General features: G+C 42.9%; 1 protein-coding gene across 3 annotated transcripts in view; it reads left to right on the top strand.

The window, feature by feature from the left end:
• The first annotated feature begins 5,402 nt into the window (after positions 1–5,402).
• Positions 5,403–25,966, top strand: part of LNX1 (ligand of numb-protein X 1) — a 77,826-nt gene continuing 57,262 nt past the window's right edge. The window contains exons 1-2 of one of the 3 annotated variants that reach the window (XM_074904803.1): positions 5,403–5,435; positions 14,344–14,821. In XM_074904803.1, coding sequence (XP_074760904.1) covers positions 14,439–14,821 — 383 coding nt within the window. In that variant the 5' untranslated portion in view covers positions 5,403–5,435; positions 14,344–14,438. Of the gene's footprint in view, positions 5,436–14,343; positions 14,822–18,326; positions 18,796–25,966 lie in introns of those variants that run through there. The other 2 variants (XM_074904805.1, XM_074904804.1) reach the window with 2 other exon arrangements.

The raw sequence follows: 25,966 nt of genomic DNA, 5'->3' as shown, positions 1-25,966 counted from the left end.
CTTCAGTAAAGTGTGTTAAAATTCAACTGGTTATCTGTAGAGAGGTGCCATTAGCACTGCAGCTGCTTTAGCCCATCATTTTATTAATCCTCTGAAAACCTATTTCTTCCCCTCCCCCAGGTTAAAACCCACAAAGTCTGGCTGCAGCTGTAGGAGGTAAATTCAGGGTATGTTTGCCCCTGCTGTATCTTGCAGCTTGATTTTATGCATATAACTGCAGCTGAGGTGAGAAAGAGAACTTGGTTTAGTTTTTATCTTTGCTCATGTTCCCCTCCGCTTAATTAAACTTATAACTTAGTTCTTAACTCAAATCGTCTTGTAATTCAGTATAGATATATGCAGTGGTTGCAAACCTGTGAAGATATATGAATACACATAACTTCTTATTGGTTTCATTTCTACCAGTGAGCCTGATCGTTCATGTGAGAACATGTATATACACAGACGTGCCAAGATAGAACCCAGGACTGATATGAGGATATGTGGATGTCCTCACACACTGAAGTGTATACTTAAAAGTTCTTAGTAGACAAAGTACATAAATCATCAGGACCCATTTAAATGTTTAAAACTAAGAATGTTTTGGGGTGTTTTTAATGACGAGGTGTGGACTCCTCATATCGAGCTCTCAGCTACTTTGACATCTACCAGGGAAAAATATAAAAACCAGGAAAGCTGTGCTTATTAGACTTGTAGTCATGCTTTCTCCAGGTGCCTGATGACTAGGAAAGAGTTCCAACAGCAGGAAAAGCAAGAGTATCATAGGTGACTACTGGGCACTACACAAGGTGCTTGTTCTCCCAGTTTCCTGTAGAAATGGAGCTCCCTCTTCATCCCACTCTCCAAAGTGCTTTTCATTTCCTCATTCAGGTTCATGCAGAACAATTACAAGGCAGCTCCACTGCTTTACTGAAACAGCACTATTATCTGCTGTTGTTGGAAAAGCACAAATGCCGATCTGTAAATGCAAGTCAGGATTCACCGTCAGGCATTTGGAAAGCTGTTGCATTGATAAGACTTGTATCCTCAGTACTCCCATCCACTTTTGTGAGACTGAAAATTCTTCTTAAGGAAGTAATCTGTTACTACTTTGCTATTTAACATTCTTCCACCCCAAACCCCAGAGCCTATGTACTTTTTCCCAAAATATAAATTGAATCAATCTGGGGAAGCTTGTCTCTTCATTATCTTTTTCTTGCCACCTGAAAATATTCTTTCTCTTGCTGCTAATTTCTTTTATTTCTTCATGGCCCTGTACAAGTGTCCTCCCCTTCACTCACACAAGTTCTGCTTTTTGGAAGGCTGTTCAAAACCCATGTGTTTGAGCATTAACTGCATCAGGACTTCATTGTAGCACAGAGTTCGAAAGAAGAATGTTCCTGGCTCAGGGTTGTGATTGCCTATTAGAAGAGAAAATTTAATTGTTTTTTGGAAGAAGTTTGAAGGCACTGGCGTCTTCCCCCTAGCATAGCTTTTCTTTTGCAAAACATGAATAAATCTTGCATGCAGGATGATATGATAGATTAGCTTCATTTCACTGCAAACCAGGAAATCAAGGAACATCGTTTCCAGCAGGAAGGTAAATTAGCAAAGGCTTTCAAATGCAGAGATTCTCCTCCAGGCTGGCTGCTGGAGGAAGCACACATGTATTTCTGGAGCTGTCAGTCCTGTCTGCAGGCTGGGTGCTGCTGCCTGGCCTTCGTGGCTCCTCTCACTGCAAGGGCAGATGTAGGCCTGCAGCGGATTCTGAGGGACTGTGGCCAGAGCATTTTGGGAAGCTAATGAAGCCCCTCACTGGTTAAAATGGCCAGACACTGGTATCATGCAAGGCTGCCTGATTTGGCACTTGTTTGCAATACATGCCCGGTTCTACCACTGGATTTTTTGCTCCTAGAAACTGGGATGTGCAACAGTGCAGTTGGTCTTTCCTAGGCTTTCACCAGAGGCTCAGGCTGAATCTGTAAAAACGATCATTACCTGAATCATGTGATTTGAGGGTACTCAACACAAACAGAAACTTTCACCTTTGGTAAATGTTCAGGGTATGGTTAGTTGGCAGCTCCTGTCATGTACAACTGCCTCCAACTGTTGCCATCCCTCCGAGTAAACATCAATTACTCCTTTACAAGGAAATCAAGGAGCTAAACACCCTGAAATGCCCTACCTGTCTAGAGGCTCCTTTCCTCCCTCCCCAGGTTTTACTCCAATACGCCTACAACATTCTTACTAAAATGGCAAGTTTCAATGAAACAATGTTTCCATGTGCCAGTAATTTCTTATTAAGGTATGACAAATACTTCTCTGGATTGATGCATTGCTTCAGAAAATGCCTTGTCTGAAAGCAGATACAATTTTGTCTGATTTTAGATATAATTCTAGTGCCCTTTTCCCTAGTTTTTTTGCTTTCCAGCTACATGGTATAGATACTGTTGAGATGCTGATGTTAAAAAATATGGGTGATGCTGTTATTTTATTTGCTGTTCTCCTTCAAAGATGATTTTTGTTTGTAGCTCTTTGTACTATATATTTAACAGTATCAGTTCACACAAGTTTTACAAGTAGAAAGTGCTGCAAAGTATCTTGTAACATAGCTTTGGGTTTTCATAGTTTCAGTCTTGAGGAGTCATCTAATCACACTACTGTTATTTAAAAGAATGTCACAGTTTAGATCCAGTCAAAAAGGGTCTGAGGCACTGAAATAGCTATGACTTGTAGGAGGAATTTCAAAGAATTGAAAAAATCCCCTTGCCTGCCTGCATGCAGCAGATTACATATGACCGTGTGGAAGGATGCAGGAAGCAGGACAGTTTGAGCATGTAGTTCCTAATTGGTTTCTCATCACAGGATTAAGCAGCACACAGTTGGTCTCCACACCCGCAGAACCGGTTCTGGAAGCAGATATTAATTCAGCTACAAACATAACTATCTTTCCTAGGCTAGTGTCACTTGTGTGTCCTGGCTGACAAAACCTTTGTAAGCCTCTTCATATTAAGGAGAATGTTACAAGGCCATCAGCAACACATACGCATTAATTAGCAATGGGCTTTATTGGGGAGTTCCCACAAAGCCCCAATTAAACGATGAATCAAGTCCAGTGAGTAGTACCATACTCAGGGATACCATTTCCCAGCACTGAGCAGATGAGAGCAGAAACAGGCACTAGAGGATGTGTTTTGGTAGCTGAGGGCTTGGTCACTAATAAACAAAATTTATTTGCTGAGACATTTGTTGGACAGGGATCTTAGTCATTATCCTCCTGCAAAAGATGCCCTGGAATGGAAAGTATTGCACAGCCTCAGCTAGAGAGCTGCTTCCACTTTGTTTCCCCAGTCCTTTCTATGTGGAAGACGGTTATAAGCTCTAGCTCAGAGGTCACTCCCGAATGAGCAATAGGGACTATCGGCAGATATAAATGGGTGCTGTCAGCACTACCCCATAAAAGAGATAACTGAGTGAAAGACAGTGTGTGATTTGTTCAAGACCCAAAAAAGTAACCAGTGTTAGCACCAGAAAACTGACAGACAGACCACAGTAGTTGGGCTGCTGGATTCAACGTCTTCAACGTGCAATATGTTTCTCTCTTTCAAACAGTGCATTTTTCTTAAATGTGAATTTCAGCACTCCACATTGCAAAATGCCTGTAAGCTCATCCTAACTTCTGCTCCTTGCCCCCTGAAATTTCTGTTTCCAGCTGCATATTGTGTGTCTGCCCATTATTTAGCAGGCTGCCTCTGGGTTGTAACACTCTCCTAAGCTGTTGAAATTTACTTGTTGACTACTCTGCCTGGGCTTTTGCTCTCCTTTTTCCAGGTTCCTGAATAGGACTGTGCCCTGGCAGCTGTCACAGTGGGACTGGGTTGCAGGGAATGCTTTTGCATTGCTTTATTTTAAAGAGCAGAGTATCACTGTTTCCTGTGGTTGTTCAACAGGGACTGTTTTTTCTGGTTAGAATTTGTTTATTCAGTTGGGTTTTGTGGATCCAAGTGACAGGAGGAGGAAACAGTAAGATACAGATATAATTTAAGTTACAGACATTTACAGATCTATAACTTAAATTATAGACTACATGTATAATATGTAATAATAATAATCTAACAATTATTTTATATATAAAATATAGTACCGGAGTTATGTGCAACATAAGTACAATTGAGAAACAGATTATTAAATCCTTGCTCCATTGAATTTGCTTTATTTTGCCATTGAGTGCAGTGGGCTAGAGGCTTTATGCAAAGCACGAGTCACACTGGGAACCAGGTGCTGCATCTTGCTGCTTCCCCGCATGGGTGCATGTTCATAAAGGAGAGGATGCAGTTATAGAAGTCAAGAGTTTGGGACAGCTTTCCATCAGATCATGTCTGAGAGAAGCAATTCTGTGGCCACATTGCTGCACAAGGACTCTTGTGATGGAGGCTGGGCATAGGCTTCACAGGATCCCAGCCCCATGGCATGGGAGCAGCTAGCTGCCCCTTCCCCTACTCACCTAACCACACTGAGGGCTGCTCCTAAAAAAGGTCCCCACAGGGTGTTGTGAGAACTCATTAAGTAGTTTGTCAAGCATTAAGAGACTTCTGGATCAGAGGAGCAGTTGTAAAGGCACAGTGTAATTAAAGCATGGCTTACTTTATTATGTGTTATTAGCAGGGTTATCCATCACATGTTCTGCACTTTGTAGTTATTAAATGTTATCTCATGATCACATGTGAGACATGCTGTGTGGTCTGAAAGTGGCAGCCACCATGGCAATGAGAAGCAGTGTGAGGTGTAAGACTTCAATGGTCTCTGGGGGAGAAGTCCTCCACGGTGCTTTTGACCCCCGCCCTTTCGTTTCCTCTTCAGCATCTCTTCCCTCCCCTGTTGCTGAGGGGGCAGGGAGGTAGCATTGCCCACCTGCCCCGCTGGCCCACTTGGGGCCTTGGGAGAGGATTGCAAAGAGATATTAAGAAGCTGTATTAAGATTTTCACATTCCCATACATTTCCCTCCGCCTATTGTGTTGTTATTTTAAAGTTAAGTAGGGCAAGCCCCCATGGAGAACACGTGGTCCACATGCTGGGTTGTTCATGCAGATGCTGTAGCTTTTGCAGCAGTTTTGTGTTGTGTTGTGTTTGTCTGTGTGGAGAGAACATTTAACAGGGGATGTACAGGTGCTCTTGGGATGTGTTTGTGCTGGCTGAGCCACTCGCACGTTATGAAGCTGCAAGTGAGTTGGGCAGGTCGTTCTTCAACCTTACCAAAATAAATGTCATCCTGCAAAACCACAATAGAGTTTGCACCATAAAAGAGATAAAAGCTATTTTAAAGCATTTTAGAGAGTACTGATGGTGAGGCTGATATTATTTTTTTTTTTTTTTTGGTAAATGTTTTTGGTCCCACAGGTCAGGAAGTCCAAGAGATTACTTACCTTCTGTCTGAAGAGAGAATCTTCATAGTGTGGTGAGCAAAACATTTTAATCAGGACAAGCAAGTCTTCTCTGAGACTAAATGGGCACTACTGGCAACCAGAGTGACACCATCCAGCCGTGCCTTCCATCTACCCCAAACACGACCAACTCCTTATCCCTGATCCCCAGTACCCCCTAGCCCCTTACCCTTGCATACTGGCAGCAGCTTACAGTCACACTAGGTCATTTTTTCCCCTGATGTACTTGGGTCATGAGGAGTTGGGTTTTTTTGCTCTTTCAGCTAGGCCAGCTCAGGGAGTACCTGAACAATCGATGCATGGTGGAGGCAGGGGTATCTTGCTCTTCTCAAAGAGGCTGAGTACATTTGGCCTTGAGAACATAGTAAAAAGTGCATCCACTCATTAGGAAGCCAGAAAGCAAGGGGCATGCCTAGGGAGAAACCTTTTTGTTCAGGTAGGTAACTCTGTTGACAGTATCGGCTGTCTCAGTGCCTGTCCTGCTGTGCATGGCAAGGCATGGTAGCTGTAAGTGGGGAAGGGAAGAAGAGCAAACTTTTTGTATTACATATTGGGGTTCAGTGGGCAGAATTAGTGAATGCTATTTCCCTGTAGCTTTGTCTAATACGGTGTAGCTCCAATTAGGTTTTTTTGAGAGCTGCCTATGCATAGGTCCTTTTTCCTGACTGTCTTCACTGATATCTGGTATGGTTTGGGTTCACTCTGCCGCCTTACTTTTTGCAGAAACATTAATTTTTTTCTCTCTCCTACTCAGTCACCCATTCTCACAGTAATTGTGATAATTTAATGTATATGGAGGCTTCTGCCAGTCTGTCAGAGTGGGCTGAAACTGAAAAATGGTTCCAAATGTAACTGGGGAACAAAAGAGCAGGGATGAACAAAGAGACTACAGAGAGAGGACATGTGCAGAAATACTCTCTTTCTTTAGGAAAGAGGGCAGAAGCAGTGTCATGGAGTTAATATCAAGAACCAAATTTGTGCTGAAGGTACAGAGCATTTTTTAATTTTATTTTTTAAATTTTAAACCAAATGAATTTTATTCCAAGTTTTACACTTTACTCTGTAGCAGCAAGGTCTCTGTGTAATATCTCATTGTTGTGATGTAGCCAGTGGGGGTCCATAAATGCCTGGGCACTACACTGTCTGGACTGAGGAGCACCTGGCTGGAGCACTCCATAGCTCCATAGTGGTCTGCAGGCCCACATTTCCTCGCTCTGAAACACAGGAGGAGGGTGGGCAGACGTGTCCTCCAACGCAGAGACAACACCAGATGCACTTGGAACAAGGATGGGGGATGCACTACCTCACACAGTTTGCACGGATTGTTGTACCTATTCCCAGCTATCAGCATTTTGGAAGGCAGCTGGGGAATGCAGGTGTCCAGACACACAAATACAGTTTTGTCATTTGGTCAAATGACTGAAAGCAAGCTTGTGGTATTTGTGAGGTTGCCTGTCTTGCCAAAGTCAGCCAGAGCAATCAGCCAAATCAGAGCGGTAACACACCTTTTGTTACATAACTAGCCATGCAATTTTATAATTTAGTATGTGAAATGCCGATGGCATTTATTATGTCAATTAGGATGAGCACATGTTTAGGAAGCCCTTTAGGAGTCAATCATAATTGCTCGCATAGCCTTGCTTCAGCCACATGATTGACTTCCTTTGAACAGGTAGACTGTGTGCCTTTGAGAAGCAGTTACCCACAGCCTGCCCATTTTGCTACAACTCATCTTTGCACTTGGAGTCTCAGTTTGTAGCTCTGACATAAGCTGTTGATCCAAGTCTGGATTTACTGAACTTTGAAAAAAACAATAAATGGAAATTATTACCTCAACCAACATAGTATTTGACAACTAGAGGCATGACAGCAACAAGTCTTCTCAGAAATACTACCTTCTGCTAAGGTAAGTTCATTCATAGGGCATATTCTTTGTAGTGTGCTTAGGTCAACCTGCATACTGTCTATTTCAGGTCTTCTCTTCACTCAAATCTTGTCCAGCTGTTCCTAATATTCTCAAATTACTTCTGGGATGAATTTTTTCATTTTAACATGCTGAGTAAAGTTTTGTATCCATGAAATCGTCAGAAAGAGCAAATCAGGTTTGCGTGGGCGTGTGAGAGAAACAGACGAAAAAGCAGAATATATTTCCATACATTCCTAACAGATATTTCAGATACATATTTCCACAACAAAAAACTTTTTCCAACCTTGGTTTATTCTGTAAATTCCAGCATGAGCCACAGAGAAAACTTTTTTTTTTTTTTTTCAAACAATCTGGTTCTGGTTTTTGAAGTTATTATGCGTGCAGGCACAGTATGACATTTCTGTTAGGTTTCACAGCTTGAGCTACAACTTAAAAAGTTGGGGTTATTCACCTACTGTACTGTTGGATTTTTCTATTCATTTGGAAATGCCTTTCATCACTAAAGGCTCTGCAAAGTGCTTTGATTGTTATAAACTCTGAGAAGGACTTTTTGACTAATAGTAACTTGAAAAAACAGCTGGTTTTAAGCTGGAGCCTGGCAGAAGAAACATTTTGGAGCTCCTGTTTGTTGTCTCAGAGACATTCTGTACTGATGTACTGAACTTTCAAATACAATTATTTTCCTCTAAGAGCCAGTTCTAACAGTCTTTCCTATAATCTTAAAAGTCAAGTTGAATTCTTATCTGCTAAATCAGTAGCTCCAGGATCTCCCATCTCTTCTCCTGCTAATAACATTTTACCCTGAGGTATGTGTCACACCTCTGCCCATAACAAATCTCCACAGGAGATGGTCTACTACATCTCAGGCAGAAAGAAAACTTTGTGACTTTTCTATAGGTAGAACAGATTTAAAAATAAGGGGGGAAGGAAAAAAAAAGGAGAGAGAAAGATATGTGTAGGAGGAATACTGGCCCTAAGGCTTGATGATAAGGTTTTAGGCACCTTAGCATTTTATAACCTTCCCTTGAACAAAGTTTCAGAACTAGGCAAACTGACTCACCCCTTTGGCATTTAGTGCAACTAAGCCAAGGTTGGTGGAAATTATTGTATGATTTTTTTTAGCCAGATCTTTGGAATTTGAATCACTGTCTTGTTGAATGTAAAATACTATATAATACATATTACTGGACTATGGATCACTCTATAATGTTTTCCACAACTGTTGTTGAGTATTCTGAAACAAGGAGGCTGCCCAATGGCCTCCAAAACAAGTACTACTTTGAACAATAAAGTCAGTGTAATCTATAAAAACTTTGGTTGGAGAGAAGCAGCTAATGGTACAAATTGCAATAAGGGAAAAGCTGGGAGGCCTGCTACCAGGTAAGATAGTTTGATGAAAGATAATATATTAAAACATCATTAAAATTTCTCTGACTAATGGCAAATAGTTTTGTATAAGCATTCAACCTGATGCCTCATTATAAAACTCTTAATATGAAATAGGGAGTGACCTTGTGAGCTGAATTCTCATAGGAGTAGTAAGGACTATGCTCTTCTGCACATACTGAGAGTTTTGCGCTCTTGCTTGAGGGTGAAGAAGAACTGCACCCTCCTGGCTGTGATCCACTCTTCTCCTGGTGTGGGTGAGCCACTAGATGGGGACAATGCCCACATCTCCTGACCTGCCCAAGTCTAGCTACTTGTCAGCTGGGCTGAGCCTTCATTAAAGAGCTAATTCTGTGACTGTCAAAGGTGCCAAGTCTCCTAGCAATTTTATGTGGGTATTTTTTAACATTAACAAGCAAGATAGCAGTGTCTGGGCTCTCGGCAAAACAAGCTGAGTACCAAGAAAGGCAGATGTTAGTTGCAGCATGCTCACAGCTAACGTGGTGAAAAGAAGGCCAGGTAAAAGCATCCCTGGAAGAATAATGAGCTTCTAACTTTACTTGGCAGCTGGCAATGCTGCTGTCATGGAGAAGTTTCCTTACATAGCTGCAGACCAGCCCCTTTGGCCATACAGTGCTGAACCACATAAAAGGATGGTTGTGACTCGTTTAGAGATGCTCATTCACAGGAGAAAACAGCTGATGTAGGGTCTGGGGGAAGAATGCAACGTAACTTTGTTATCACAGTCAATCTAAGAAGAGCATGACTGCTCTGTTGATAGTACCTCTACCTCCTACTGGGTTGTGCAGCAGAGAAACAGGGCATGAAAAGGCATCCATCCTCTTTTAATCAGCAGATATAGGATTCGTTATGCACGTGCTTAGAGTCCAAAAACAAGGCCAGAAGCATTATTAAAATGTGTTACATAAATACACAGAGAGAAAAGCAAACCAATCAAAAACCAAAACCAACTAATATTTGGTGATCTTACTGTACTGTTTGGAATCCATTTTCTCTTCACATGCTGGCCACCCTTTCCCTTGACTGAGGATTTCATTATCCCCAAGCCATGATACTTCAGAGCTACTGGAGCTGAATTCCTCTACCTGTTTTGCAGCTCATCTCTGTCACTCCTGTTTTCCAGTGACACCTCTTCACTGGATTGCCTTTCACCGTTTGGGATTTAAGCTGACTGCTGCCCTTTCAGACTGTGTCATTTTTCCACTGGTGTTTAGGCACCTAGTTTTCCCTTCCTGTGTTAGCAGCTTCCTCACTATCTTTCATCATTTAATTATTTCTTTTTTAGCCTTAGTTACTCATTTTTACTTGGTTACTACCTGAAGCTTCTTTCATTTTGTGCCGTGCTACTCCCAAGTGCAGCCTCCTGAACTGCTGGGTTAATAATTGATGGTGTGACTGAGTGGAGGTGGTGGGGCTTTGCTGCTCTGCTCAGTGAGCCCTCTTGCTACACTGCTGCCAGTGTAACTGTGATGGTAAGTCAGGGTTTAAGCTCAAGGCTGGTTAAATGTTTCATTGGGATGGGACAACTACAGGCTTTGCTGTTCAGGGAGATAAAAGGCATTATCTCTACCTACTCTCTGTGTTTACTGCCCATGCTCTTTGTCTGGGTTTGATTTGTTATCCTCTTAAATACTTCTGGTGGCTGTTAATTTCTAAACAGTGAAAACACAGAAGATGCAAACTCCTTCAAATCGGTGCAGTCTGTTGGGTAACTTTTTTAAAAAAAATGTGTTACCATGATACTGGCTTTCACTGTCACTGGCTTTCACAGCCTTGGGGTTTATTTCATGCACTGATGTGACCGTTCTTATTCCAGCTTGTGGCTGAAAGTTGGGCTATATGGATATCCAGGATGACAATGTTCTTCCTTCATCATTTGTTCCTGAGCTTCAAGTCTCTAGCTTGGACTGGAGCTTGATTTACTGCAGTGTCACAACACTGTGAAGTTCTTACAAATCAGTATTTAATTTTATTTATCTAAGCCAAGCTGTGCTAGGTGCTGTACAATTATGCTAAATCTGGGGAGTTAGTTGTTGAAAACATCCTGCACAGCAGCGGAGCAGCAAATGCTGGTATTGTATTCTTGGGCATGACACCACCACCCCCCTAAAAGCTCCTCCTGTCAATCATCTATGAAGCAACTGGTTTCTGTCAATAAGGCTCTTGCTGTAAGCCAGCATGAGACTGCCAAGGTGACATCCTCGCCCTGTTGAGGTTACTGGTGGTGTTGACACCAAATGCAAATGGACACAGGTTTTGGCCCCCCTCCTTTCCTCTCTCCTCCTCCCTCAAGCACAGGCCTTGAAGAAGAGACATTCAGCCAGGTAATAATTGCCTTTTTTCATCTAGATGTGGCTTACCATCTACCTGTCCAGGGCTCCTTGCTCAAAGTGTATATTATTGTTCATACTTAACAGAAGTAGAAATGTGCACTGGCTATCAGCAAGTCAATTTAAAATCCCCCTTTTCCTCTCTTCTACATTATCAAGAGGAACCGAGACTTTAAGCTTCCTAAAAGGACATGAAATTAATTTTGTAGCTTGTTATGACAGTGCATAAATGTTATAAATACAAATGTCTCTAAACATTTCAAACAACATCTGCCTCTGACTGAATCTGTGCAACAACTCCATCGCATGCCTTCTGTGCTAACTCCTTTGGTGGTGTAATCACCTCCCAAAGACAGACGGCAATCATTTCATTGCTTGATATATCCAGCAATTTAAGAAGGTTCATCATGGGTGAACATGGATCAGATTAGCCAGAAAAGGCTGATAGATTTATATTTTTTTCAGAGTTTATGTTATTATCTAGTCTAAATTTTATAAACAATTAAGGCCATAGGACTTGAATTGTCCTCCTAAAAATTCTATGCCTGTTACTAATTAACAAGTATGGTTTTGTTTCCCTGTGCTGTAGCAAGTATTTGTAATTTATGTAAAAATGGTAAGATTCAGGTACAGCTCCCTGCACCTGCACTTTTTCACCAGCAATGCATTATTAACATGTCAGGTTCATAAAGAGTATCCGTAATGTGGCCAGAACAGTCTGACTTTGCATCTGCTGGGGCTTCTCTTACATTTTTTGCTGCAGCAGAGCATGGCCTTAGGGCAGCAATGCCTCTGTTTCTCTATTGTCATTGCCGAAATAATTGTAGTCACTTTGGAGCTGTAGCACTGCTTCCAGTTGTACCTAGTTTCTGTCAGAGGCGTTGATGTGTTGTACATGTAGGAGTAGAGTGGTATTTCCAGGGCTAGGGCACAAGGCTGGGAGAGGGTCACTTGGATGCCAGTGCTCCTGTTCCTGCCCGCTGCTCCTGCCTCAGGGCAGGGCTTCAGGTCTAGCTTTCAGCAGGTTCACTGATGGGTATGCACGTTGGAGTTCCTGCCAGCAGCAAGGAAGAGTTTCTGTCCTTGGGAACATCCATGAGGCAACAAAGTACTGGGATTGTCCATATTCTGATACATGGGTCTGCCTGTGTGTGCTGGTTAAAGAGGACATAGCAGGAGAGTGAAGCAGTATGATATTGCCCACTCCCCTGCTTGCCCCTGGTGCAAGGCATTTCAAAAATGTAGGAAAGAACAAAGTTTATAAAGCAATGTTATTTTTGTCATGTTTTATTAATTTCTAATTCATTTAATGGCCTTTTTAAATGCCACAATCCTGCTAATTCCCACGCTGCATATTGCCGTTCTTGCAGTATCCCCATTGACTTTGGATGGGCTCCATGAGCGAGGTATCCAGAGATCAGCTGAACGCTCTCCCTCTTACTCTGCAAAACGCAGCTACTGGTAGATCAAACACCATGTTGCAGCCACCTCAATTCATTGAGAAGCTGGCTAAGAGCTACCTACCAAGAGTCACTCGCAGTGCTCAAACAGTCCCCACTTCAGCCTCATAATCTTGTTTCATTTTGCTCTGTGTCACCTTAGTAGAACCAAATAACACTGTTGTTAATTCTTGTATTATGATAGCAGGTAGAGCTGTTTTCTGAACTATAGAAATATGTTAGTTTCTTCACTAAGAGCTCTGATAAATGTTTTTACAAAAGGAAGTATTTGCCACAGTTATAGAGGATTTAAAATATTTTCAAGAATTCTGTTAGGCAATGATTTTAATTCAAATGAAGCTACTGCTAATCAGGAGACAGAGCTTACACAGAACTCAGTCTTGCAAGCAAAAAATATTATTATACAGCCACTTAGCATAATTGCTACATAAGAATAGGATCTAGCAAAGCATTAAAGTGAATGTTTGACATCTAAACATCTGGTTAGAGTTAGCAGAGCTATCATTTTACCTTTATGTCGGAAAAACCCTGCCATGTTAAAATATAATTTCTCAGGTTTAGAGCCCGTGAGCTTTGGATAAAAATAAGGTTTTACTTTACATGAAAATGTGCTCTGTCATAGTCAGATTTTTTTTTTTTCTTTCCCTCATTTGCCCTCAAATGTGGGTGTCTGAGGCTGACACAGTGTCTCAGCAAATTAAGCCAAGCTGGAAGCAAGGGTACAGTGTTACAGCAGAACAGCAACATTTACATTTTCAAGCAAGGGTAGTAATTAGAGCATTGCATATTTTATATCTTCATGTTTATTTTCAAAGAGGTATATCAAAATAAGCATAGAAGTAATGAGGCCTGAGTTCTCCAATGAGCAGTCAGGGTTCATCAAGTAAAAACCACGAATTACCCTTCAGTTTTGCTGCCACCCACAGAGTTTATATCTTTAAAATACCAGCAGAGAGGTGCTCTGGCTAGAGTGAATTGGGTCTGTAGTTAGGGATGTACTGGGTTTCTATAATACAAATTATGAAGGGAATAGACCTAATTTTGAGTAATACAGTACTTATCATGCTGTGGACTTCAGTGTGTGAAGTATTTGGTGTCTGGGGAAACAAAATGAAGTTTTGAACCCATTATGCTGGTACAGATGGGTATAACTGCTTGACTTGAGGCATCCAGAGCTGTGCCATGGGGCAATAAGCAGACAAGTGTTGAATGCAGGGTCCCAGGTCCATTGCTGCTGTGGGATGAGGATGATCTAGAGGGTCCCAAGCTCTAAATCCTCATGACCCAAATTGTCCTCCCTCTGGTTGTGTGTACAGTGCCTCTATGCTCATGTGTGTTAGGTGAAGTTGCTGCTTTCTCTTAGTGTGCTCAGTAGGCAGCTTGGGCAGTAACCATTATTTTTACCTATATTTCTGCACAGAGTCTTGCAATGTTTGCCTTCACATGATGTTGCTTTTCCAGCTGAAGTAATGTGACCACAAAATCAGCTGACTGGAACTGTAATTACATGCTAATTTAAAGTCTTCAACCATTAAATGCCTGTAGTATTTCTCCCTATTTTGATAGCTTTCTTTACAATTAGAGTAATTGTGTAAATGGAGCTAGATTTAAGAGAAAAGTAGTCCCTGGAGTTAACTTTCTCTGTTTTTTTCCTGTCCCCTTCTTTGCTTCACCCTCCCATTTCAAAGATGCAATTCTTCCCTAATACCTGCTAGAGTACTTCATATCCAGATACAAACTGTAAGTACAATAAGAGAAAACAATCCAGAGCTTAACCCTTTGGCTTTTTCCCTCACAGATCTGATGGCACACAAGTCTTGCTGTGGCTCTCATAAACAGAAAACAGATCGGGTATCCCTGTCTGCTCTCTTTTGAATTGTATCAATTCTGATTATGAGCCAGAAAGAAAAAATGGAGGATAGCTCCCCACCACTCTGTGTCACCTGTGGCCAAGCACATTTACCAGAAGAAAACCACTTGTACAGCTACACCGAAGAAGTAGATGATGATCTGATATGCCACATTTGCCTGCAACCTTTGCTTCAGCCGTTAGACACGCTCTGTGGTCACACCTTCTGCACAGCCTGCCTTACGAACTTCCTCGTGGAAAAAGACTTCTGCCCCATGGACCGCAAGCTTGTGATTCTCCAGACATGCAGAAAGTCCAGCATACTAGTGAATAACCTCTTGGACAAGCTAATGGTTAGCTGCCCTTTCACAGAACACTGCTCAGAGGTTGTGCAACGTGGTCAGCTCGAACAGCATTTCCAAACCCAGTAAGTTACTGTTGATAGACCTTTTTTCCACTCTTTATCTTAAGGAGAGGGAAAATTACTTTCTATTAATGCTGATTAAAATAGACAGTTAATATAAAGAAAGATTTATCAATTTGACTCCTAATGACCTCCTACAGTATCATTAATTTAGAGCTGAATTTATATGATGGTATCTCACTCTTTTTTTTAGAACCACATGTATTCAAAGCACTTCATGTTATTGTTAGCAGTTCTGGGTAGATACCTTGTGGTTAGCTACATAGTGTAAGTGTGTATTTAGTCATGCAAAGAGATCTGTGAGTTTTGGGAGGCTGAGCTATCCTAAATATTTTAGTAGTACATTAAGGGTTTTATAATTGCTCTTTCTTCAATCCTTATCTGAATCACAAATGACCTATATGAGAAGTAGAGCAGAAAATATTCTGTTTTGGTATTGGTCTTTGAAGCCGAGCGCTCCTTTCTTCCAGGTGAGCACTTACCCTGTGCACCGTGCCATGGTGCTCACAGAGCAATGTGGTGTGGAAGAGCTCCCTGGCTGGACTCACCCTCTAGGCTTACCTCTCCTGGTGGCCAGGACACCCCATCTCCTGCCTCCAGGAGAGACCTCACCAGGGAGCAATTTGGTTCCTCTGTGAAGAGAGAACTGATGATGAATGATCCTCTGTTTTGCAGGGTAAAAACATGTGCTGCTGCTTTTGTCTTGCATCTTCTACCTTTTGAAAGGATGGCAGAAGAGTAAAGAGATACATTCAGGGCTGTGATTTCTTATGGCAAACTAATGTTTTGGCATAGTCCAGGTAACAGCGCCTTGAATTTGAGGAGAGGTGGAGTGTAAGAGATGCCTTTTTTTGCCACCTGTACCTGTTGTCCAGTGAAATGACTTTCCCTGTGGTTTGCAGGTGTGAGTTGTCTTCCTAGGTGTGTGTAGTTCTGCCTGTGCATTGCAGAGGAATCCCTGGGCAACCAGTGCAGGGCTCCAGACTGATGCAGGGGACATGTTCCTGCACAGACATGGTAATGCTGAGGGTCAGAGCATCTCTGGTGATCAGGCTGGTGAACCAAAGCATGGAGGTGTGTTGCAGCCTTCATGATCTTGAAGGCTGTAACTGAAAATGGCTCTGCAGCCTGCCATTCACGCATGTCCCCATTTGAACTGGTGACCTCATTTCCTGAAGCACCTGGGTCCTCATGAGGAATTTATTCACTGAAGATATTCACTGCAGTTATGGTGATTTAACCAACTCAAAAACGTGACCGTTTTGCATTATTGAAACACAAAAAAAAAAAAAAAAAAACAAAGGCAAAGGGTTTCTTGATCCCTTGCAAAGGTCGAGAACCCGCTTTTCACATGCTAGAGGCTTGGTGTTTATGAATACTCTTGGCCCACCCAGTTCTGGATCTGTCTTTCCCTGTTGAGGATGCTGCTGTCTCATGGCTCATAGTGTAAGAGGCAGTGGCAGCAGCCTCCAGCCCAGGCCAGAGGTGCTCTGCAAGTTTAGCTTTCTGATGCTAGGGGGAAAATTAGCAAGGTTATTTATTATTAGCAAAGTTGCAAAGTTACCCTCTGCTTTTGGTCAGTACTTCTCTGACAGGCCTCAAATACTAATTTCAATAGTAATGCAGGTAAAGGACCTGACAGTCTGCTGTGAGCTGCTGTCACTGAGATTATGTCTCTCTGCAGATTCCAACCACAAAATCTGGAGTCTCTAGTGCAAATACCCTTTCCCTTTACTATACATGTAGCTGACTTTAATGTATTTTAGATCCTCCATTTTGTCTTCATTTTTTTGACATGATGGTGCTGTGGTCATAAAACTAACAGGGGAAAAAAACCCACACAATAACTAAGCAAGTTGGAATATTGGTTTTTACACAGAAGCCACACAACTAGAATAATTCCTGATTTCTAGTGTCTACTGTCCTACATGGACATGTGCAAGTCACTTCAGTGTCTTGGTTTCATCTCCTTAAGGTGGTAGTAAAGATACCCTTCACATACATATCTTGCAGAATTGCAGTCTTGTAAACCATAATTTGGTCCTGTAAAAGCCTGGCAAGTTTTATTACAATGCTTATTATTGAATGTCCATGCCCTGGATTTTCCCCTCAGGATCCTATGCCTCTGGCCCACTTGGCCTGAGCCCAACTGGGGGTAGGAAGAATTGGCTTAGTAACGTGTTCCCACAGCCTCTTGCTGTCCTTCCTCCTCTGTGTCAGGCTTCTCCTGCCAAGTCCTGGCTTTGCAAACCCAGGGAGCAGGAGACTGGAGAGATGGATCAGTGGTCTCTCCTCCCATCAAAACCTAAAGCCTCTAAGGCAGTACAGTACGAGGCAGTGCTACATAGGCTGGGTGGCTTCTTTGCCACTCATGACATGAATTTTCCTCCTCAAGGTGGTTTGGAGGGCTGAGTTACCTTAAGGCCAAAGGGCAGAGGCAGGGGAGTAGAAAACTGTGGGGAATATTTGCTGCTGAGGGTTTCAGATTTCCAGGGGATGGGTAGTGCAGCCTCACTGTCATTCCCACTTGAGTGAAGAATTAGGAGGGAACGTTCCAAGTGACCCTTAAAGGGGGAATTCTGCAACCTTGTGCTTGCACATACTGTGCAATACCTTTATTTTTTTTAAGCACAGCATTATTATATATAATTGTTGCCAAAGGTATCTTATGTCTCTGCCTAATTTAATTCTCAGAAATACAGAAATGTCTCTTGTCATCCCACCTTTGACTCATGGCAAGCTAGGAGATGAAAAGGACATTGTGCTCTGGCATGCCTAGGCACAGGTTGAGCAGACTGAGCTGATACTGTTCTCTTTAACTCCAGCGAATCAATAGAGGGGAGAGAAAGCGTGCAACTTTGCTAATAAAAAAAAAAAATAATAATCATAAAAAATCTGGTCCCTGTGGTGAGAATGACTCAGAGCTCATCTGAAATCTCGACTGAACGTGATCTGTGTTCTCAGTGACTAAATTAAAGTAGACTCTGCTAAAGTCACCAGGGCAGTCAGCAGTGCTCACATTTCTTGCATGATTCAGGCTTGGACCAATCCTGGTTCTCAGAGAGAAAATGAAAGTTTGCCCGGATCAAAGACAAGGTCACTGATGGGATAAGGTGAGTTTGCTGTTTTATGCTTTGTAATTGCTGAGAGAACTTTTTTTTTTTAAACACCGGTTACCATGGAGTAGTCCATTGAAATCATCCTTATTTAAAATGTTTGCTCTTGCATCCTTAAAAAAAAACCCACAAAAAAACCCCAAGAAGAGTCATGTCCTTGGATTATTACATGATTTATGTTGGCACAAAAACATTTGACTGGATTTGGAGAATTCAGACTGATGCAAACAGCCAGCTGTTGGCTGTGATCTTTTGCAGTGTTTTACTTTAAAAAGGTGTGGTCTTCTGATATCGCCTGCTTCAAAACTCCATGGGGGGCATATTTTTCCCCCCTTGTCAGACAGCTACACCCTTCCATGATGCAGTTTAGCTCGTAACCCATCTGCTCGTGGGCAGTGATGTAAACGTACCAGCTGCCTCTGAAGAACCACTCTGAATCCTGCAGGAGGCAGGTCTCTTCCCCGAGCATCGCTCTCCTCTGCAGCATAAGTCACTGTCTCGCCAACCACGCTGTGCTGTCCCTAAACCCTCACATCTACCCATCTGAGAGTCAGATCGAGTAATCCTCTTACAGGTCAATGATTTTTGCAGTGTAGCTTCGTTTAAGGGATTTAAGCTCGATTCATAATGTGCTACCATTGCGTTGAAATGGAAAGGCTCGCTTAGAAGGGGCTTGGCTGGCACAAAAGCTTCACGTTGTGTGTCCCACCAGCACAGAGAGACGGTGGGAAGGAGGAAACCTAGCAGCAGTGCCAACCCTGCACTGAAAATGAAGGCTCTCCTGTTACTGGTCCTACCTTGGCTAAGTCCTGCAAACTACATAGACAATGTGGGCAACCTGCACTTCTTGTACTCCGAGCTGTGAGTACACACAGTCGCGCTGGTGTTGTGCTGTCTGTCTGTCTCACCCGAGAGGCAGGAAAGGGCTCATCACAAGCATTTTGGGGGTCTGTCTGTCTGCCTGTGTGTCTGTGCATGTTCATACGTGGAAAGAAAATCCCTCAGTGTCTTGTCAACAGCTTCAAACCGTGCTGCAAACTAGCTGCTTCCCATCCGGAGGGCTAATAATAGCAGTACATCGCCACTGCTTTCTGTTTTTGAAGAAGCTGAGACACACTGAGTGAAGCTGCCCTTTTCCTTATCAACCTTCTTTTCTGTGTTGACATTTTCAGTGGTTGTTGGGTTTGGTTTTTTTTTTTCAGTTTCTGAATCTGTATTTTTATTTTTCATTCCATAAATAGCTTTTCAGGGGAGCTGGGCACGGAGGAGGGCATCAGGATAGACACCCTCGGTAGAGCATCTCTTTGTATACATGCATCATGTTCTGTGTGTAAAGCTGCATGCCTGTAGCAAAACGCTGAGAAGCCTTTCACCAGAAATAATTCACTTGAGACAGGAGAGAAAATTCCTATATTTCTGTTTTTGCCCACAGCAGAGTGTTATTTTCTTTGTAGCTTAAATTTAAATGTAGCAATCCATTCATCTATCTTCATGTTATAAAAGCCCCCCACCTCAAACAACCCCATAGCTGATCTTTCCAAACCATAAAAAAAATATCCTATGGTATCATCTGTAAATGATACTAGTTTAATTTGGGCTTGAATGTTATTGTACTAGTTAATAAGGCTTTATGACTAGGAAGAGAGATTTGTTCCAGTATGTTTTAATTATGTTTTGTTTGTGTTTTAACAAATTATAAACTATTAAGATCTTCCTTGAGATGATGAATGAAATGGATAATTCTGCTCAAAAATGAAAAATTACTGTATTGTGCCTACAGTGAGAATGTTTTAGTAACTGTTATGATTAGTACCAATGAGACTAATTTCCAAGTGATTTTGTCTCTACTGTCAGACAAATATAGCAGTGTTTTGCAGAAACACAAAGTCCCCTTTGAAATTCTTCTGTGATATGCATGGCAAATATTAATAATTGAATCACGCTGCGTACAACAGCTCAGGATTTCTGTATGCCATAGGTGTTTTTAAGCATTTAACAAATCTGGTGTTGAGGGTTGCAGCTATGTCCTCATTTTAATTTATTGGCATTTTGTTTAAGAACATTAATTTAAAGCAAACAAACAAACAACAGTTAAGCGAAGCAGGCTACAGGAGCAATCAAGCTCAAAACAGACCAGATGAACACTTAGAATGGAAACAATGGCATCTGGGACATCTAGTTTCCAGGAAAACAAACATGAGATTAATCAGAGCACAGGCGCAGATGCAGCCTGCTTGCTTTTCTTGGGGAATTCAGGTTCACTGGTTCTCCCAGGCTAAAGGGCTATGATGTACAGTAGCTATTGATCTCTTATTTATTTAGCCTTCTAACCCACAGAGGTGTTAGTCTTGCTGGACGTCAGCAGCCATTCTTAATGGAGTGGGTGTGGGCTGGAGCTTGGACGTGCATCTTTGGTTGTCAGCAATGGGAGGTACACGTCCCCTCCCCTGTGCCCAGCCCTGGATGCTACCTGGTGCCAGGAGCTGGTGCTCAGGTCCTCCAGGACTGCTCTGTCTCTGGCTGGGGCAGCAGGAAGCAGGATTTGCTGGGGTTGACTTAATCCCAAAGGGTACTGGGCAGCTTGAGCTTGTTTCAGGAATTTCTCCTCCTCCACGTGTATTTGATGCCTCTGGCTGCTGCTGGATGCTGAACAAGGCACCAATGTACTAATCTATGGGACAGATTCAAGGTTCTCTCTAATAGCAGCAGTTGAAAGAAAAGGATAAATGCTATTTTCAGTCCGGTTTAATCAGTTTATATAAATGTTATGACCTACAGGTTGCTACTTTGGTTTCTCAGGCACTTGCATGCAGGATGTTTTTCATGCAAAGTTTTGTGAGTAGGACAGCATGGGCACCAGTGTCCAGGATAGCCTGGCTCCTGGGGGCACAGGTTTACTGCCCCAGTCCTTTTGTACCCCAAACCTCACACAGATAGCTTCATAAATCCTTTCTCAGAGGCAAGTGAAAAGCCACTGCCATGTGTAGTATATCTGATGGCTTGCTCCATGGCTTGAAACTAGACTGTAGTAAGTAGAAAACTTTTTTTTTCCCACTATCGCACTATCTTTGGTTGCTGGCCAGTACAAATACTGGTCTCAGTCAGGACTCATTATTTTGTTGGCTGGCAGCCACCAGAGATAGCAGTCGAGGACGAGGAGTGGGCTGGCGGGGGTGTGAGCCTCAAGGGAAGAGCTGGAGGACTGTGGGGGATGCAGTTACCATCACTGGTGTTGGCGCAAGAGGAAGAATAAGGGCACTGAGGTTCGCACTGTCCTCCTGCTCATACAGCCCATCTCTTCCCTTCTACCCTGTTCAAACAAAGGTTAGGTTACTTGTGTTGCACTGGCAGCATTTGCTTTAGTTCGAGGGCATTTCCTTTCTTAAGTGCGGAACTGGCAACTTGGGGAATAAGGATTAAAATATAGCCCAAAGCCCATCTGGAGATACAGGCTTTGGAATCCATCTAAGAAAGAGGATATTTTAGGAGAGCTGAAGTGGAGAAATGAAGTTGGGGAAAGGCTGTGTCAGACCTTTGCACTTCAGCTAGGTAGGAAAGAGAGTTCTGTGGAAGTGTTGTAGGGGCTCTTGATAGGATAGATGTTAGGTGCTGCTATTTTTAGTTTTCTATTAGCAGTCTGATACTTATAGGTATTCTCAGCAAGGAAGTACATATCTCCTGAAACTGTCACCTGCACTAAAACCACTTCCCTGGCTATTGCCTGTTGTCCCTCCCTTGCCCCCAGCAAAGATCTCAGCACAGATACTCTTCATGTCCTTGCTCTTAGCCAAATCATGAAGAGCAGCCTGTGGTAAACGAGGGTGCTCCCTCCTGTGGGGAATCCTACAGAAACACCTGGCGGAAGGACAAGAGAAATCTGTGAGGTGTCCCTCAAGGAACTTCTGCAAGGGGGTGGGATGTAGCCACACCAGCCCAATGGTTCTTGGCATCATAAGGGTCTACATGGGTCTTGAAGAGGTCCCAGTCCAGGGTCCATGCCTTCTCCTTTATATCCCTGTAAAACTGCTTTGACAGTCATATGCAATCTTTTTTCCTTATCTAAAATATCTTGAGAAAACAAATACTTGCCCAAACATTCTTATGAGTCGGGGTATGCTATTACCTCTGGTTAAATACAAGGTGTGTGGATGCAGAAGCAGCCTGTGGCCACTGCGGGAGGCTCTCCTGGGGGTGAGGACCTGGTGGCACTGCTTACACCGAGGGATGCCAGCCACCATCTCTATTTCTTTCACTTCAAAGCAGGACCTGTGAAGCAGGGTATTTCTCAATAGAAGGATTTTCTGCACTTTGAGCTCAATGAGCCAGTTTTAGAAATAAAATTATGAGGGGACGGGGGTTGCAAGACTAGGCAGTGAATAACCTCACCTTGTCCCTCTGAGGACCTCAGTCACATGGAGAGCGTGGGGTGGTTTCCAACCTAATCCCTCTCCAGCACGTGTCCGCGCTGACTGAGCAAGCACCCAAGAGGGGGCTGGCCATCGCATGTGCTCAGCACAGGTCGAGCACTGGGCAGCCTGGGGCAGCCGCACTTGCTGGTGCTTCTTCCCTCCAAGGATTAAACTGGCCTTAGTCACTGCTGGTAATCCACCAGCTAGATCGACCCCACTAATTTGAATCAAGCCATTTTTTAAAAAAAATATTTTTTGTTAGAGTGAAATGCACAGCCTACTCCCACATGCAAAAAATTACTTCTTTTTTTCTTACCCCTCTTGGTTTTATGTGAAACAGTCAAAGGCATCTCACCAAATTAACTGGATCAAGTTTCCCCATATAACTTTTATATGATAACTACTCTCTTAAATTTCAAAACAGCACTTTGGGCTGGAATAGCCAGTAAAATTTAGTTTCTCTGTTCATTCAATTTAAAAAGAAGAGATGCAAGCACCAGCTGTCTTCTAGTGTCCTTGGTCACATCATTTTTACAGTAAGAACAATTTAGTTCAAGTTATAAGGTACACCCTCCCAGCCCCCTTCCAGCACTGAGCTTAACTGTGCGACCAACTTTTTTCATTTCTGTTCAACTCAGTGAGGAAACTTGTGTCTGGCTTCAAGTCTGTCCTTGTGAAATTAGGTGCACAGAGGCTGGGGAGTGCAGGGCATGCATTATTCATGACAAAATTTATAAGCCTGGAGCACCTTTTGGACTCATGTGGTAGTCCACTGCAAAAGCCACGTGCTGGCCTCCTTACTCTCTGCAAAGCTGCATGTATGGAAATCTGTGTCAGAGTTAAGCTGTGAGGTTAATTAAAGCTGAAAGTGTTGGAAAGCAAGGCTTGAATGGAAAGATTCTTGAATGAAAATCTAAATGAAATGTTTAGAATATCTGCATTAAATAGCCAGGACAAAGCGAAGGGTCTTTTCCAGTGTACTAGAAATGGATGTCTCTCAGGGAAAGCAGAACTAAGGTGAAGTAAGACAGAAAGGCATGGGTGCATCAAGGTCTGTCTGTTAGCTTCACCCCTGCACTACAGCTTAACAAAGACGCAGGATGGAAACATGGTAAACTGACATCTTGTGTAGAAGCAAGAAATACAGTCTTCTCAGTTCCTGACTCATTCCTGTCTCTTTGGGAAAGCTTCTGATCTGGATATTATATCAAGTCTGAGCAGGTACCATGGTGCAGGGGAGCAGTAGGCACTGGGCATTTTCAGGCTCCCTTTGTTTTTCCCCAAGACCCCTGCAAGGGCAGCAGATCCTCCGAGGATCTGGTTTTCCTTCCGACTTCTGAGATGTCTCCTAAAATCTCCAGCAACAGCTAGAGTCACTTCACCAGCCTGTCTCCTTACTGCCTTGTTTCTGACCTCACTCTGCCAGCCCTCTTGCTTGCTCTTCCTCTCCTGCCCTCTGCTTCATATGTCTTCCGGTCCTTAACTTTGTTAATTCCTCTCCTCTCTTATGCCTTGACCCTTCCTCTGTCATTCTTGTCTTTTTGTATTTTCAGCCTTTAGAATTGCACAGTAGAGCTTGAAATTTTAGTACAAATATGGCCTGAAAGCCCCCAAGCAGAAACCCATGTAGGTGAAGTGCAGATATACTGTATTATTCTTAAAAATACAGGACAAGTTGCAGTCTAAACACATGGTGCTGAGGTGCCCAAATTGAATTTTCTAAATACATTAGGTGGTGTATTCAGGAGTGTTCGATATAGATTATTGCTGCTAGCATAGGAAATGCAGCAGAAACTAGTCATTTCTATTACCATGGCTGTTCTGGGTCCAGTCACTCTTTGACCAAGGGCTAATTGAAATCTGCCAAATATGCAGTGTTTCCCCTTAGCAGCATGGTGGGGACTGGGTCTCTCCCCGGCCTTCTGCCACTCTCTCCCAAACATGGTACCTTTCCCCACCTGGTTCCACAACCCAGGCTAGAAAGTGCTGCGTTTTTGTGGTATGAGTAAGTGTTACTGGTTAGCATCTTCTTCCCCAGCACTGTGAATCTAGGTGCAGAAATAAATTTGTCTGAGACAGCTCCAGAAACCAAAAACCATTTGAGAGTTTTAAGAATTTGTTGATTGTGCCTGGGAACTTTATGTGTAATGAAAGTTGGCATTTCAGTTATACTTTGAGAAAGATCCTGTTTCAGTCCTTCTGTGCATGCATGAAAGTCATCTTTACTTCATTTACGGCTACCTAGACACACTTGAGATCGGAATTAGACCTTTTACTCTGCTGGAATGTTTTTCCATGGCTGGAGCCTTCTTACACCTTTGGAAAAGGCTGATGTTGGCCAGTGTCAATCTCAACAAATAAATTTTGTTGCCAAAAGTAAAACTGAGCCAGCCAAGAAAAGTGAAACCCTGCCAAGATGGAAAGGCATTGCAACAATTATGGTTGGCAGAAAGGTTTCTTTTCATGAATGAGTTATGTCTCAGTTATGTCTGATTCTTGTGTAGGCTGCTCAGAAGAAATGTACTTGCACTCCTTGCCCATGTAATGCAAGCACAGAAGGAGCAAATCTTATCCCACTCAGAGACTGCTTCACAACAGGCGATCCACTTTGGGATTGCGACCAGAGAGGGCAAAGCACCAGGTGGATGGTGGGGTAGGAGGAAAGATTGAGGTGATGGGAGTTGCAGGAGGTCAGTGATTACTCAGAAGCAACAGATTCTCATTTCTTGTCTGACATTAAGCCACACAGGCCACATGCTGCAAGTTTGGCCGACCTCTGCATCTCTCTGACAATTAACCTAGTTTAGCATTGGCACTGGCAGCATGACAAGGATATTTTTCCTTGAGCTATTTCTTTGACAAATCTGGCAGAACTGGGCTGTCCTGCAACGTGAGGATAAACACTGCTCTTGCAGAGCTCTTATGTCTGTCATAGCTTAAATCCTGTTCTGAATACTGGTTCTGAGACCAGCTGCAATGCAGCTCACTTCAGCGTAGGGAAGCAGACTAGTAGGTCTGAGGGTCTTCTTGGGTTTTTTTTTGTTTAGTTTGGGTTTTTTTTAAACTCTTGACTTTTGGGGGAATCTGTCTTCAAGGTCCTCGGACTACAGAGGAGCTGTCTGCATTTCATGACCACCTTCAAGAGCAGAGCTATTGTTCAGGAACTAGAACTGCTTTTCTGCATCTTGGCATGTGACTGTGTGTCCAAACTGCCCCTGCTCTGAGCCATGTAGTGACTGGGTGCATGAGGATGCCAACGGTACAAGACACATAAGCAGAGGTTTTATAGTAACATCACTGACAATGTGGAACTAATAGCATAGACTGTGAAACAGAATAGATGTGGCTGCTTTGGTCTTCCTATTTCAAAAGGAGGGTCCAGGCTGATCCATCTGTGTTAAACTGGTACCTCAGTGGAGGTATCTATTAGTCAGTGACATGTCATATCTCATGACTAAAACCCCGCTGCCACTGAAGAATTCCCAGCTTGGAGCTGAACTCTGTTTTGGGATTAAGAATGTGAACTCTTATTTTAAACATTTTAGAAAGCTGAATTCACCCCTAGGCCTCAGCAAAGCTGCAGCTGGTGAAGACTGAATTTAGCCAGTGAATCCTTGGGCTCT

Source organism: Athene noctua, chromosome 4, assembly GCF_965140245.1.
Source record: "Athene noctua chromosome 4, bAthNoc1.hap1.1, whole genome shotgun sequence".
NCBI lineage: Eukaryota > Metazoa > Chordata > Aves > Strigiformes > Strigidae > Athene > Athene noctua.
Note: the sequence above shows the minus strand (reverse complement) of the source record. Positions and strands in the feature narration are given on the sequence as shown.